Raw genomic sequence first — 16,222 nt, forward strand, 5'->3', positions numbered from 1 at the left:
GAGGGTGTGGTTTACTGAAGTGAGTGGCTCCTTTAAATCCTGTTCTGTGCACAGACAGTAACTGAAAGGGGTTGAAGTTAGAGCAGCCTGCCCAGTTTTTCAGGTTGCTGGGTGGCTTTTAAGGGGAGTATTGCATTGATGTGATCTCCGGTCCCAGTCACAGCAATATGAGAAATATGAGGAGGAGACCATTCTGCCCTTCAAACATGCCCCATCATTTAAGGAGGTCATGCCCAATCTTCTATCTCAACATTGCTCTCCTGTACTATCCCCAAATCTCTTGATATTTTTAACGTGTGGAGATCTACTGATTGCAGTCCCAATGCCTGAGCCATTCCCCAGGGCCAGAGAAACCTGGCACAGCTCTGTCCCATGATCATCCTGGGCTCCATGGACAAGTGCACAAGGAATTGGTGACCCTGCTATGGATGGGCAGTGGGTGGCAATTCCTGACCGGTGGTGCACTTTATGCTGAGGCCTCATACGCACTCCCAATCTCTGGCACACAACAAAACCCCACTGGAAATGCCCAATGGCTTTGAGCCAGTGAGTCATCTGAGTGCTGGTCCATGTCTTTGGAAAGAAAGGACGGCCTGGTAAAAAGAACCCACCACTTTCAGGTTTGGCTGGCAGCATGAGGTCTCAGTTTGCAACCAAACGTTGGCCTCTGCTTCCCAGTCAGAGGAAGAGCTTGGAGTAGGTTTACACGTTGGGAAACGGTGGCACCTTTGGGGGCAGTCAGCTTGCCGGTGGCACCTCCTGTGGCACTGATTGGCATTGTCCCCCTGTAACCCCATACACCCGGGGCTGGGAGGCCTGTGTGTGGATAGCTGGGGAAGTAATCTGGTGTGTGAATGTGACAGCAAAGGAACTGACTCCCTGACTGTGCTACATCAGCAACAGCCACTAGACAACCACACACTGTCCCATAAGTATGATTCATGACTTCCTGCTCTCACATTGAACTAGCATGTCGCTGACACTCACACAGAAATCATTGTCCATTTACTGTTCCCCTCTCTCTTCCTCTCCCTTCCTGGCCTTGCATGGACCAACTGCCTCACCCCTGAACATCAGGCAGCAGGTGGAAACCATAAAAGACTCACTATTCTCTCTTCAATTGCGAGTTTCAAACAAGTCTCATGTATAAATCACTTAGCGCCATAACACAGTTTCTCCTGAAAAGGTTTCACAATTGAGAGTCTGACACTCTTGAGGTATGATGGCCATTGTGCAAGGACAATGAGCTATGAGTTAAAGGTCATGGTGTGTCTTTGCAACAATGGGAAGCCGCCAGACTGGCAAGAAATGCAGGATGTGCAGGGCAAATGTTAGCCTCTTGATAACCTCAGGGTCCTACCACAATACAGCTTGACTGCCATTGTGTAACTACTACACTATGGGCTAGCTTAGCCTGTACAGAGAGCAAGCTTTAGTTATCACAGCTACAACACAGCAGAGATGTTTACACAGTTAGAAAGGTATATTATGCCACACCAGTGAGAAAAAGGTTACTCTCGGTGTCTTCCCCTCCTGTATTCGCTGTTACCAAGCCTCACAGTTGTTGGACACCAACTCTAGATGACTCCAGTGTTCACATGGACAAAGCTGGAGCTTTCAACATCAAACACTGTCTGAGGACAAAAGCCTCTGTCACTCTGGGTGAGGATACCAGGTCAGCTTTGTTCTGGGTCTTGCGTGTGTGTGTGTGTCTCTTTCCTCTGCTTTGACTCAGTCCCTCTGCACCTGGCATCCATGCCAATAGCCGTCTCGTCCCCAAGTTCTGGAATTGCTCCCTCAAACTCCTACATCTCTCATTTCCTCTTTCAAAAGCTCCTTCAAACACCTCTCTGTGACCGAGAATGCACCCACATTCTAATGTCTTGGACCCTGGCTCAGTGTCAAATTTGTTTCGTTCGATACACTTCTGCATTACAATCTGGGCGTTTGTTGGCTGCTATATAATTGCAAGCCGCTGTTCCAATCAAACAAAGCAAACTTAGGTGTTATTTTAACTAAGTGGCTACCTTCGGCCACTGACACATAAGTACCAAAGGCTGGGTAGATAGTCTTCGTGATGGAACCACACTGAGTTGGACTCATCATATATTAAAGAATGAACAGGATTGCATTGCTCTAGCACAACTTTGTGCTTCTCCAATGAAGTTCTTTTCGAGAACAGTCACACGCTGTAATGTCACAGCAATTTGAGAACAGCTAAAGAACCTGCTTACCTGATGGTGCTGTGTCAGGGCATCAAGGGCCTTTGCTGTTCTGCTTTGCATTAGTGGCTCAGGATCTTTTCCATCTACCAGAGGGCCTAACAGGACCGCAGTTGTGCATCACAAACAATGGCAACTCAGGCAGTGCCAGAAAGTGCTCACCTGGATTAAGTACTGAGTGGGGCCTGAATCCACAACCATCTAACCCAGAAGCCTGACACTCCATTGGTGGGGTCTCATGTTTGTTTTGTTAACGATCCCAGACCTGTTCAAGCACAGGAGGAGGCCGTGTGGCCCACTGTGAATATACAGGCTCTCCAAATGAGCAGCTGCCTCGGTGCCTTTCCCCTGCCTTCTCTCCATAACCAGGCACGTTGTTCCTTTCCGAATAACCATCTAATTCCCTCGATTGAACTTGCCTCCACCACAGTCTGCAGGCCTGGCCCATAACCACTTGCTGTGACAAACAGTTTCCTCACATCACTTTTGCATTTTTTTTTAAAACAAATTACCAACAATCTTCTCCAGGATCAGGACCCATTTCTGCCTATTTACCCCGTGCGGACCTCTCATGATTTGGATGTTTCAATCGGAATCCCTCCCAGCCTTAATTTCTCCAAGGAGAACAGTCCTAACTTCCCAATCTTTCTTCGGGACTGAAGTCTCTCATCCCTGGAACCATTTTCGCAGACCGCTTCTGCTCCCTCTCCAACGTGTGCGTATCCTTCCAATGACATGGCACCCAATACTCCAGCCAAGGTCAAGCGCGTGGCTTATAAAAGCGCAACATCGCCTCTTTTCTCTTTTACTTTGTGTCATTCTCAATAAAGCCTCAGATGATGCAAGCTCTCTCTCAACTAGTCCTGCAATCCTAAATGACTTATCCACATATAGACATGTGACTATCTGGAGGTTAACCAGTCTCATTGGACCGACTGAGGCCTAACTGTCTCCTCATCCTTTCAGGCCTGTTGACTGTTGATGTCGGGGCTGGAAGAGTTCACACCTGCAGCAAAAACACTGATGGGTAACAAACCCCATTTTCCACCCAGCTCAGCTTTCCTGATCCCTCCCGACCTCTGGACAAACCAGCTCCAACAAAGGCAGGTGAACCAGCCACCAATATCACAGGCTGATGGCCCAGAGCCAAGGACAAGGCCTTCCTGGACAGAACTGGCTGGCAGTTGTCATGGTAACCACAGCCTCTAGCAGCTCTATCCTGTCAGACACTTACTTACACCGATCTCTTCGAGTGACAGCATTTTGCTACTTTGCAAACACCTCCTCTTGACATGGAAGCAGCATTCCCATGGAAATGCTAAATTTTGCGTTGTGTTACGGGCCAGGCTAGACCCCCTTAAATTTTTTTCTGAAGGTAACCTAGAGCCGAACTTTTTAGTTTTTTCAAAGGCAGACGTGAATTGAATATTTCATGTGTATTGCAGCTGGTCAAACCACTCGGCTTTAAGCAAAACAGAATTTATTTAAACACCACAGGTGAAACGCCAACTAAAGAAAGTGGAATTTGGAGGAACTTAACTAGTGGAAAACGTAACTGACCTGATACAGGAACTATTACTAACTGCTCCAATCCAGTAACATCACTTATACACACCCCTTGGCAAAAAGGTAAATTCAAACACAGATTCTTACAGGCAGGAGGACAACTACACCCAAAAAGATTTGAGATGGCGGCTAGAGGAGTTCTGTGCAGAAGCTTGTAACTTCCCTGGACTCTCACATCTTGCAACTGCTACAGCTGAAAACAGGCTAGAGAAAACTTGAACTGGGAGAACTGGCCACTCTCCTGCCGTGGTTGGACTAGACCCTTCGACACATCTGCTTTTACGGCCTCTCTTCAAATCAAAGGACAAAATAACCTTCTTAAAGTGGCAGCATCGTCACAGCTGCCCTGGAGAAAGCAACAGGGAGCAACAGACTTCCCGAACTCCCAGGTGCTTCATAGAAGGTACAATCCTGAGCACATTTATTGTATCCATGTGCGCATTTCCGTATGAATGCAGCTTCTAGTGAGCTTCGCTGAGCCAACTTACAAGCGCGGCTGACTCTCTTGAATTGGTTATTAGTGTGGTTATTAGCTGAACTTTGTTACACAGGGATGGAAATAGGTGCTACCTGGATATCACTGTGTGCAGAAGTGCAGGGACTGGGAGGAGAGGAAAGGGAACAGAGGGATCTGCACTCACAGGAAGTGTGACTCAGAGATTGCACGGGGGCAGCCGAGAAAACACCCAGTTACGGTGCCCCCCACATCACAATGGTATCGCTTACCGCCCACCCAGAGATGTGAAATCTCCAAACAGGAGGCAAAATACAGGAAAAAAAAAGAAGAGATTTAAAACAAAAGCTCAGAATTCACTGGAGAATGAAATCCAGGCAATTCCTTCCCAACTCCCTTAACGATGGAAACCAAGTCGAGATGGCGACTCTGGTCCTTCCAGCCCCGACATCAACAGTCAACAGGCCTGAAAGGATGAGGAGACAGTTAGGCCTCAGTCGGTCCAATGAGACTGGTTAACTTCCAGATCGTCACATGTCTATATGTGGATAAGTCATTTAGGGTTGCAGGACTAGTTAACGTTATACAGTGCTTTGCTCTTGGACAAAGAAGCCTCTGTCCTCCAGCTGGAGACAGGTTCACCTCTCGATTACAGGAATCAGGAGCTCAGTGCAAAGGTGAAGGGCTGCTCCAGAGGCTCACGACTCTCTGGGTAAAGAACCACCTCCTGATACCTGAAGCTCGTGTCTGTATTTGCTGGTCCATCCTGATTCAGTCGATAAAACCTCTTCATGTCATGAGGCAGCATCTTTGTGGACTTTCCAAAGCTTCTGTAGCCCTTCCCGTGAGAGGAGACCGCATTGGGTGACAGCAGTGTAATGGAGGCCAATTGAAGAACTTGCACCAGGGCAATACAGCAGCACCTGTTCACAGGGAACATGGCCGGTTGCTTCTGATTTGGCTTCTCAGATTGACCAGGAGCCAACTGAAGAGCCAGCTCTTGGTCTCTCACTCCAACTGACTGCAGAGTGGGTGTGTTTTGATCTTAAGCATTTCACCTTCCCACATGCACCCCCTGGCCAGGCTCAGGGAGAAGTATCACTCACCAATTACAACACGATCGACTTGTAACCGATGACCCACCCAGCCTCCCCCCTGCCAACATCATCATCAATAAAGCCAACATATCCTGAGGCAGTGAGGCACCTCACGGATCACTGACTCACCCAGTGCCTTCACCCGAATAAAAACCTCAGTGCTCCTGTCACCTGCCCCCGCACACCATCACTGGATCGGGCGGCACGGTGGCACAGTGGTTAGCACTGCTGCCTCACAGCGCCAGAGACCCGGGTTCAATTCCCGCCTCAGGCGACTGACTGTGTGGAGTTTGCACATTCTCCCCCTGTCTGCGTGGGTTTCCTCCGGGTGCTCCGGTTTCCTCCCACACTCCAAAGATGTGCAGGTCAGGTGAATTGGCCATGCTAAATTGCCCGTAGTGTTAGGTAAGGGGTAGATGTAGGGATATGGGTGGGTTGCGCTTCGGTGGGGCGGTGTGGACTTGTTGGGCCGAAGGGCCTGTTTCCACACTGTAAGTAATCTAATCTAATCTAATCTAATCTCCAAATGGGTCGAAACCCAGCAATGACGCAGTCTCACCCCAGAAACGTGCAGTTGGCAATCCGAGAGAAAACCTGGCTCTCTGTTGGCATTGTAGTGGCCAGCGATGATCTGAAAAGGAGGGCAACTCTATTGGTGCACCCCATGCTGGATTACTGCAGTAGGAACCAGAGTCTGGAGGAGGAAATCTCAACCAGATCACATGCTCAGCACAGGGGAAAGTTCCTGTGATGTTTAAAAAGTTTCTGCGATCAAAGTACTGATTTTGTTTTGGAGGGGAGGGATTTGACGGAATTAGCATGCTCAATATCAACCACAGGCCATTCAGCCCATTTATCCCAAATGTGCCCATCGTTCAATGAGGCTATGGGTGCTCTGAACTTCACCTTCCTTTATCCAGCTCTGTTGCAGAGTGTGCAATACTGTTTCCTAACAGACACAAAAATCCTATCTATCTACCTCAACAGCTTCCAAACGAGCCTCCCCCAGCAACTGCAGATCACAGCCTTTCATGGGAAAAGTGTTTGAGAGTTTTACTACCCTTCTTGTACTACCCTCCTTGATGTCCCTCCGAAAGAGTCCGCCTGTGTCGTTCACATCAACTCGAGATGCAAGGCTGACTCTGCAGATGAGCTGGAGAGGTAGCAAGTCGTCCTACAATGTCTCCACTGAAATCACATAAGGCCTCGATTCTCATTGAAAGCATTATGGGCTTCTCCCGTGGGAGACAAACTTTTGGTACAGGCTGTCACAGTTCCAGAAATGAAGCTGCTAAGTATCCTGGGATTGCTTCCAGAAACCACCCCTCCTGTACATTTTTTAAAAAACCCCAGCTTTCCAAACTCGCTAAAAGCAGACCACAAAACGTTTCAGTTCCTGAGCCCACAGTCAGGTGCCACGTGGATGCCCGTGAGATGCGACAGCCCCTGTGCGTGCGTGCGCGCGCCCCGCAGTACCCACCTCGCGGGCGGACTTGACCTTCCTCCTTCAGCCCCGGCTGCCGGCTGCTCCATCTCCCTCTGGAAGCCCTCTGGCCGCCTTCTTGCTTCAGCGGGAACGTCCTGCAGAGTGGTTGCAACAGGAAAAGTTCTGTCGACAAAACCTATCATTTGGCATCTGGAGGCTGTATTCCGCGCGACACGAAGCAGCTCATTCTGAAACCAAACCCTGTTCAGAGGGTCAGGCACTTGGCCACGGAACTTGTGTTTGGAATGGCAATGGAAGGGTGGGTGGGTGTGTGGAGTGGTGGAGTTTGGGGGAGCAACGGATTGTTTAACAGTGCAGCCTTGGTTTCCCATATCATTCACCAGCTTCCCCTGATCTGTGCTGCCTTACCCTGTATTTATCCCATCTTAATCCACTTTAGTTTGCCTGCTCTCAGGAATGTGTCCCAACCAGATAATTGTAGGGTTGGGAGGCCCAGGCCTCTCACATCAACTTGCCTGCAGCCCTCAGCAGAGAGGAGCTGGGGCCTGGAGTATGCTGCTGGATTTATTGGAGTGTTGAAATCGGTCTTTGGAAACACAGCACAGCACAGCTCAAAACAGTGCCGCACCCAATTCCCTCATCCACCGGGTTTGTTTAAAGCTCCCACCAAGACCAGTTTCCTCACTGTTTGGGGAGGGGCTTAGCAACAAGGGGAAGCCAATCAACCCAAGAGTCTGACCTGTGCCCCACATCTCCAAGCAAAACTCTTACCACTTTCAGAGTGAAAATTAACAACTGGTAACAATTACTTGTTAGAGAAGCGAGGCCCAAACTTCTAACCAACTGTCTCCTCAGCTCCCTCATGTAAGGTCTGCTTTTATATATAAAACATAGAACAATACAGCGCAGAACAGGCCCTTCAGCCCTTAACGTTGCACCGATCTGTGAACTAATCTAAGCCCATCCCCCCTACACTATCCCATCCTCATCCATGTGCTTATCCAAGGGTTGTTTAAATCTCCCAAATATATATAAATCTCAAAAATATATATATTTTTGAAGATGATGTCCCAGGTCTCAGACTCCTGAACCAGCAGAATGCATTCCTCACTATCTACCCTACTCAGCTGACTAACAGCTTGAAAGCTTAGATTGAATCATAGTGGCTCAGTGGTTAGCACTGCTGTCTCTTGGCCCTGGGACCCAGGTTTAATTCCAGCCTCAGGCGACTGTCTGAGTGGAATTCTCCCTGCGTCTGCGTGGATTTCTTCCGGGTGCTCCCATTTCCTCCTACAATCCGCACGTGTGCAGGTTGGGTGGATTAGCCATGGGGGAATAGGGGAAGGGGTAGGAGACTCTTCAGACACTTTGGGCCAAATGGCTTCTTTCTGCACTGTAGGGAATTCTAGGAGGTCACCATGTAGGTCACCCCCGACCTGCATCAACTGAAAAATGAAAAATCTCCAACTGCAAACTGGAATGGTTGCTTGCAGTGGAAGAGCGGGAGATGAGAAATCCCATCTGCCATGAACCTTACGGCTGTGCCCAGGGTTAGCAGCGTTATTGAAAGCCAAAGATTAATGGTATCGTGGACAGTGGAGGAGGCTATCTAAGGTTATAAAGAGATTTGGGTCAATGGGCTGAGGAGTGGCAGATGGAGTTTAATTTGGATAAGTATGAGGCATTGCAGTTTGGTAAGTACAGGATTTATACAAATAATGCTAGGGTCCTGGGATCTAAGGGTTGAGGTACATAATTCTTTGAAGTTTGCATCACAAGTAGACAGGGTTATGGAAGTGTTCAGCATGCTTGCCTTCATTGCTCAAACCTTTGAGTATAGGAGTCGGCATGTCACGTTGAGGTTGTACAGGACGTTGGTGAAGCCTCTAATGGCCAACTGTGTGCAGCTCTGGTTGCCCTCTCATTGGAAGGATATTAAGCTGGAGAGGGTTCAGAAAAGTTAGATCAGGATGTTAACAGGAATGGAAGGTTTGAGTTATAAGAAGAGGCTGGATAGGCAGGGACTTCTTTCACTGGAGCGTAGGAGGTTGAGGGGTAACCGCATACAGGTGTATAACGTCATGAGGGGCAGAGATAAGGTGAAAGTCAGGTGTCTTCCCTAGAGTGGGGGATTTCAACACTAGGGGGCATACTTTTAAGGCGACAAAAACAATTTTAAAAAGGACATGAAGGGCATTTTTTTTAAACGGAGTGATTTACGCTTGGAATGAATTTCCAGAGGCGGTGATAGATACAGCTACAATTATAATGTTTAAAAGACATTTGAATAAGTACACAAATAAGAAATGTTTGGAGGGATATGTGCCAAGAGCAGGCAGGTGGGACTAGTTTAATTTCGGATTATGGAGGGCAAGAACTAGGCTAGACCAAAGGGTTTGTTGCCGTGCTGTATGACTATTACCATCGAACAGACACCCGTGTACACTGACGGGAATGGAGGATGCTTGTATAGACAATGAGAGCTTTGATCAGCAGATCCTCACCGTGGTGTGATACAACTCAAAATTGGTGAGTAACTCCAGACATGAGCAATGAAATAGGAAATGTGTAACATTGACGTCATCATCTGGGTGCAGGGGGGAGGGGCAGAGGTCCCGAGGAGAGCTGGGAGCAAACAGTGATTATCTCTCTCTCTCACACACACCTGGGGATGTGCAGTGGTTACTAGACTTGTAACAGAACAAGACAATCTGGAAAACGTGCTTTCAAGGGCCACGATAGCAGTTTGAGAAATGGAACTCGGGGTTAAAAAGAGGGGGTGGAGGTGGGAGACAGGGATCGGCGATGAGCAGGAGGCTGGAGTGCTGTAAAAACTGGCTGGCTCATACCCTTCAGGGGAGGGGTCCTGCTGCCCGTTCCCAGGCAGGCCGGCGAGGGTCACTCCAGAACCACACAGAAGTCGGCATCCCGTGACAAACCCACCGTCTCTGGCTGGGGCAGGGGAGTGAGCAGCTCTACAAACACCTCAGGAGCAGTCAACACACTATCCAAGGATCAAACCCAATGACAATACTCTGAAAACAGTATCCACAGCGGCTGGGATTGGGACTGGGACAGGTTAACGTACTCCGGCTTAGTTAGGAAACACCCAGTGTCAGGTGAAGGTAGGGCATTCCCTGCAACAATAGCTTGACTGTACAACACTGCTTCAGGTACTTGCGTAAGCACACAATCATTCCAAAGAAACCCCAAGGTGTGTAAACATAAGCCATCCAATAGTGTTCCTTATTTGCTTTCCTTCCTCTGCAAACTTTCACTTCGGGCTGAAGGATCAAGGACAAGCCCTGCAATAACGTGAGGACCGAATGACTGTACACAGCAATAAGAGGGTGCCCACCTCATTCCCATTCCATTAGAATACAGCTGATCTGCATCTTAACCCACCGCAGTTCCAGGCTCTTCAAAGCCTTTTTGGGCAAAAGCAGCTCAGGCTCAGCTTTGAAATTGTCAAATGATTCCCTCCTTCCGTCCCTTTCTGGGGGACAGAGTCACCAGATTACCAAAGCCCTTTGTGTGAAGGGGTAACTCCCTGGCATTGCTCCAGGCATTAATCTCAAAGGTTACACCTCCTCAACCGGCACACCCAACCCCCCCCTCACCACCAGAGGACAGGGTCTCTCTTAATCCACCTCAACAACTCCTTTCAATCATTATAAACACTTCAATTAGATGACCCCTTAACTTCCCTATAGCAAGAGAACACAAGTCCAATCGATCCAACTTGGTCTCATAGTTTAACTCTTTGTGGCCCAGTATTATTCAGCAAATCCTACAAGGGCAAAGGTTGTCAGAGTGTCTGATAAGTTACAAGTCTCTAGTTAATCCATCACCTTTGTGAAAATATACATTTAAAAAATAAGCATATGGATGATGATGGGATATTGTGGGGGATGGGCTTAGATTAGTTCACAGGTCGGCACAACAGCGAGGGCCTGTTCTGCACTGTACAGTTCTATGTTCTAAATTCCGGGCAGAATCTTGAAATTTACAGCTGGGAAGTAAAACTAGCATTGTGGCTCACCTCAGAGGAGCACCTGACTAACAATAAAGGAAAGAAATTTCAAGAAGCTTCCAGAAGGACATGTGTCTTGACACGAGAGATACGAGAACATAACAGGTGCAGGAGACCAAACCACTCCTCAACCCGTTTTCAAGAAGCTCAAGGTTGAGCTATCTCAACTCTACCTCTAAGCACTACCCAAATGTATTGACTGCAGCCTTGAGTACACCCACTGAGCTACCATAGCTCTCTCGCCTGGAAGATTCACCACCTTGTTTGTGAAGACATTTCGCCTCATCCTGGTCCTAAATGGACAACCCCATTAACCTGAAGCAATATGCTTTAGTTCTGGACTCTCCAGCTTGAGAAACATTCCCTCAGCATCTTACCCTGCCAGTACTCTTCAGACTCTAGTTTCAACACGATCATCTGCTGCTGCTGTAAACTCCAAAGAAGCCTTCTCTCCACATAGGGTAACCCTCTCAGCCCAGGATTCAATCTGGTGAACTATTGTTGCTCCCCCTTTGGGGCAGGTTTGTTCACCTTCTGGAGGTACACATTACTCCAGGCACGATCGACAATGCTGGTTTGATGCATCAGGAGTCAAGCTGGATGATGAACCTCACGCGTTCCTGGTTGCCTCGACGACAAACTGCCATCTCCTGGGGCACTGACATACAACTGCATCATGGGAATGTAGCCACTCATAGAGATGTGGTGGGGTGCTTTGGTGAACCAGCCCAGTGCGTTATAAACATCAAACTGTTCGGTTTTGACAGGTCAAATTTTACTGTGGTGCCAGAACACAAATTACAACTCAAAACCTGGTTCACGCAACTGACTTTCACATAGTGATTTGACCAGGTCAGGGAGAGCATCTGACCTATGGTGGGGGAGGGGAACTTGAATGTAATATAGCCTCAAATAAATTGAGTCAGAAGTTCAGGAGAAATGGGCCTTACCAAGAGGTAAAGAGGTAGTGAGTAGTTGAGGTGAATGGTAGCGATACGTAGTGTGGCACAGTGGCTAGCACTGCTGCCTCACAGCACCAGGGACCCGGGCTCGATTCCATCACTCAAGTGATTGTGTGGACTGTGCACGTTCTCCTTGTGTCTGTTCAGGTTTCCTCCCACAGCCCAAAGGTGCGCAGGTTAGGTGGACTGGCCATGCTAAATTGCCCATAGTGTCCAGCGATGTGCAGGCTGGGTGGGTTAACCATGGGAAATGCAGAGTTAAGGAGCTAGGGTGGGTCTGCTTGGGATGCTCTTTGGAGGATCGGTGTGGACTCGATGGACTGAATGGCCTGCTTACACATGGTAGGGATTGTAATAATACATTTCAGGAGACCTACATGGGGTGGCGAGGGGAGGGTAATGGTGTTGCTGTTGGAATGAAATGATGCAATGGTTTGAGTGGACCATAAACTGCGGTATGGACAGGTTGGGCCGAATGGTCCGTTTCTGTGCCATTCGTTGTGAACAGGGAGACTGTGCAGCTGTTGGGCCTGGAGCTGACATCCATCCTCCTGCCCCCACCTCAGCGTCTAGCTGGTGAACCAGATGGAGACTAGGATTCGTCCTAACTACCACAACCCCTCCGTTGCTCGGGAATTGTTGGGCTGGGTCAAAGGGCCGCGGAGAAAGAACTGCCACACATATGTGTGTCGGCTTTACATAACCGGGTACCTGCTCTGTCCATGTGAGTCCCCCCCTCAGAGGCTGCTCAAATCGGAAGTTAACGAGGAAAAGCCTGGACTAAGAGGAAAGTTAACTGTTGTAGAAACCCCCATCTAAAGCTCCTCAAGGAGGAACAGCAGCCATCTTTATCTGGTCTGGCCTACGTGAGGCTGCAGGTCCGCAGCATCTTAACTACGCTTGAGGTAATCAGGGATGGGCTTTAAATATTAGCCTAGTTCCACAAATCAATAAAATCAACACTCTGCAGCTGCAGGCTTGTGATGTTACACTTGCCTGGGAGTTCAAAGTTCAATGCTGGGCAAACAAACCACGTAACTTTTGAGTGTAAAAGCCAGCCTGGCAATGGTCGGGAGTCTGAGGGAGAGTGTCTGTGGGAGAGATTACCTGGACGTAGAAATCGGTGGAAGGAGACGATCTGGATCGCTCATGGACATATTGTGGGCTCGCAGGCTCCTGGAAACTCTGCTCAAGGATGTCGTCCGCAGAATGGAACCTTCCGGAACCCCGGGCCTCCGGCACCTTCCTCTGCTCCCTCCACGTCGCCTGGTACTCTGCGAAGGTGCCCAGGCGCTGCGGCCCAGCTTTGTGCCCACTGGGGTCCAGGTGGCGGGGGTACCCAGCGGGGTTGGGCTGCTCAGGGAGGCCACTAGTTTGAGGGGCCATGTATCGCAGCGGCCAGCTCCCCCCGGGATCGGGGGCCCTCCGGCCACTCTCACAGCCCCCTCCCAGTGAGCTGGCCCGGACTCGGGCCTGGTCCCGGACCACAGCCTCCAAAGGCCTGTCCTCGGCCTTGCTGCCGCTACCCTTCCCATGGAGCCTGAGCTGAGCCTCAGTGCCTCCAGGGCGGAGACCCTGAGCAGGCAGGGGTAGCGGCCTCCCACCGGCCTCAAAGAAATGCCGCCTGTCAGCAAAGGAGCTGTGGGGCTCTGTGCCCGGTGGAGGAGGAGGATGGGAGATTCCGGCCTCATCCGGGGTGCCCACCTCGTTTATCTTCTCCGGCTCGGAATAGGAACGCAGCTTCTGCTCTGGGGTCAGTCGCTTCCTACCACCGAGGCGGGTCAGGGGGACTGGAACCCTCGGGTGGAGGGCTGAGGGCGGGGAGGGCCCCTCCTCTTTAGCAGCGGGGGAGAGGGACTGGCGGGGAGCTGCCACTGGCCCCAGGTCCCTCCGCTGGAAGGAGGTGGCCCTCAGGACTCGGGCCTGGGCTTCCTTCAGGTCGTCCTTGTAGGAGGCACAGGAGGTGACATCGGGGGAGGGAGGGGCATCGGGCAGCCACTCCGCCACAGTGTCCCCGGCCTTGCCCACAATCTCCGGGGAAACAGGCGCCAAGGCCGCGGCACTCTTGCTCTTCTGCAGCTGTGCCCGCTTCGTCTGGATCTCATTGCGAAGGGCAGTGGCAAAGCGATCACTCCTCCGCTGCTGCTGCTTGACCTGTGGGTAGGCCGAGGCCTCAGGGGGCAGCCTCCTACTCTCCTGCGCCAGGGAGTGAAGCAGGGGCGTTCTGTCGGGGCACACGGCAGTGCCATCTGCTTGCGGCCAGCACCGACCGCTTGGCGGCTGGGACCGGCCTGTCTCCAGGTGACCAGGCGGGCCATAAGGCAGACGTGATGCCCCTGCTTCGGGCCTGCAGGGCACGTGACCATCGAGGGACAACACCTGGTACCCAGCAGGCCAGGGGCCTGCATCACTGCTGCTGTGATCTGGACTGAAGGAGTAGGCAGCTCCCTTCTGGCTATCGCAGCATTCGGGCCTGGCCAAGGCAGGGTGAGCACCTGCTAGGTCAGGCTGCCAGGAGCTGGTGGGAGCTGGAACAGCTGCCTTTGTTGGCCTGGTTTGGCTCCAATCAGAATGGGGAGCACTTTCAGGTGCTGTCTGTTGTGGGCCATGATAAAGGCCATTGCCCCACAGTGCCATCCTGGTGCTGTCGCTATGGTGAAAGTTGCTTTCATCACTGTGCTGCCGTTGGTGAGAGGAGGACAAGGTGGGCTGGGAGTAGCGGATGTCCGTGCTGGACAGGCTAAGCTTGCTGGCACTAGGCTGCTTGTTATCGTCCCATGGGGCTGGGGGAGCAGCCTCGGCCCAGTACAGAGGGCTGGCTAGCTTCGCCCTCCTTCCCTCATGCTCAGTGCCCTCCAGGGCCCAGTCGCCACGAAGCTGAGGCTTGGCCGAGGCCTGTTGTCGAGAGGTCCCGTTCCCATCAGGAGGCCCTCCGGCCTGCGCCTTCTCGTGCACCTTTGTGGCGGCGTAGCTATCGCTGCGGACAGGAGGGAGCGGGGGTGGGGAGATCCGCCGGGGTGCCCTGGTCTCGCCCTGACCCCTCCTCTCCGGCACATGCCACACAGGCCCGAAGCTGGTCCTGCCCGGCGCTTGAGGCCGGGAGCCGAGGTGCTCGTCCGGCCGTGCAGTGTCCTCGGGCCCTGGGATCACAGGCCTGTCCTCGAGGCTGGACCGCTCGGCTGCGCTTGGGCCTGGGCGCCCGTTGCCATTGCTGGGCCTTGGTGCCTCCCAGGGGGTCCCCCTGTTCAACACATTCTCAGTGGAGGAAGACGTGTCACTCTTGGATGACGAGAGGGTGTAGTCCGGGGTGCTGGAACTGGTGGAAAAGGAGCTGTAGGCCGAATCCCGCTTGCTGTGGCCAGAGATGTGGTCCATGCTATTGCTGGAGTGAGTGGGGGACAGGTTGCTGCCCTGGTAGATGGCATGGTGCTGGTCCAGGCTGTCCATGCTGCCAAGGGAGCTGAACTGGTCAGAAACACGCTGCAGAGTGGTCTCATCCCACTTGTCTGAGAGGTCATTCGATGAAGAGCTGGAGAGAAAGCAGAAGGGAATCGAGACATGGTTTTGGTCAGACCACACATTGAACAGTCATATGTGTGTACGGTACAGGAGGCCATTCAGCATGCAAGGCCTGTGCATAACCTTCACAAGAACAATCATGCAATCCCTGCAGTATGGAAGCAGGCCATTCAGCCCATCGAGTCCACACCGACCCTCTGAAGAGCATCCCACACAGACGCAACCTCACCATCCCATCCCTGTAACCCTGCATTTCTCCAGGCTAATCCATCCAGCCTGCACATCCATAGACACCACGGGCAATTCAGCATGGCCAAACTAATTAACCCCACTCCCTTTCGCCTTCCACATCACTTTTTTAAAACGCTAGTGAGCTTTGTTTCGGAAAAGGTCGTTAAACCTGCCTCTATCACTCTTCACCTCGGTCCATTTATGAAGTTTGTAACAATGTAATATACTGGGGCAGAAACTTGAAATTTTGATAAAAGGAAGTGTGTCTTACAAAGATATGAATACAGATATTAAGCCACTCGACCCTCCGACCCCCCCTACAAACCCCTGATACCCTTTGACACTCTTCAGTCATAAATCTATCCACCTCAGCCTGACGATTATGCAATAATTCATCACCTCCCCTCTCCAGGAAGAGAGTTTCAAAGACTCATACCCACCAGGAGAACAGAGGACATTCCTCCTCTTTCTCTCTCTTAAATGGACGGTCCCCTAGTTTTAAACTGTATCCCCACCACCCCCCAGTTCCCATCTCTCCCACAAGGGGAAACATCCTCTCAGCATCCGATCCATCAGCTCCCCTCAGAATTTTATATGGTTCAATAAAATAGACTGATTCTCCTAAACTCCCACGACCACAAGATGTTGGAGCAGAGTTATGTCATTCATCGAGACCATGGGTGATCGGATA

At 50.9% G+C, this 16,222-nt stretch overlaps 1 protein-coding gene across 7 annotated transcripts in view; it reads right to left on the minus strand.

Annotated features, from left to right (window-relative positions):
• Positions 1-16,222, minus strand: part of shroom2a (shroom family member 2a) — a 222,176-nt gene that overhangs the window by 29,696 nt on the left and 176,258 nt on the right. For all 7 annotated transcript variants that reach the window (XM_072584506.1, XM_072584501.1, XM_072584500.1 and 4 more), the window contains 2 exons: positions 12,889-15,310; positions 6,820-6,920 (listed from right to left, as the gene is read on the minus strand). In XM_072584506.1, coding sequence (XP_072440607.1) covers positions 6,820-6,920; positions 12,889-15,310 — 2,523 coding nt within the window. The remainder of the gene's footprint in view (positions 1-6,819; positions 6,921-12,888; positions 15,311-16,222) is intronic.

Source organism: Chiloscyllium punctatum, chromosome 15 (assembly GCF_047496795.1).
Source record: "Chiloscyllium punctatum isolate Juve2018m chromosome 15, sChiPun1.3, whole genome shotgun sequence".
Lineage (NCBI taxonomy): Eukaryota > Metazoa > Chordata > Chondrichthyes > Orectolobiformes > Hemiscylliidae > Chiloscyllium > Chiloscyllium punctatum.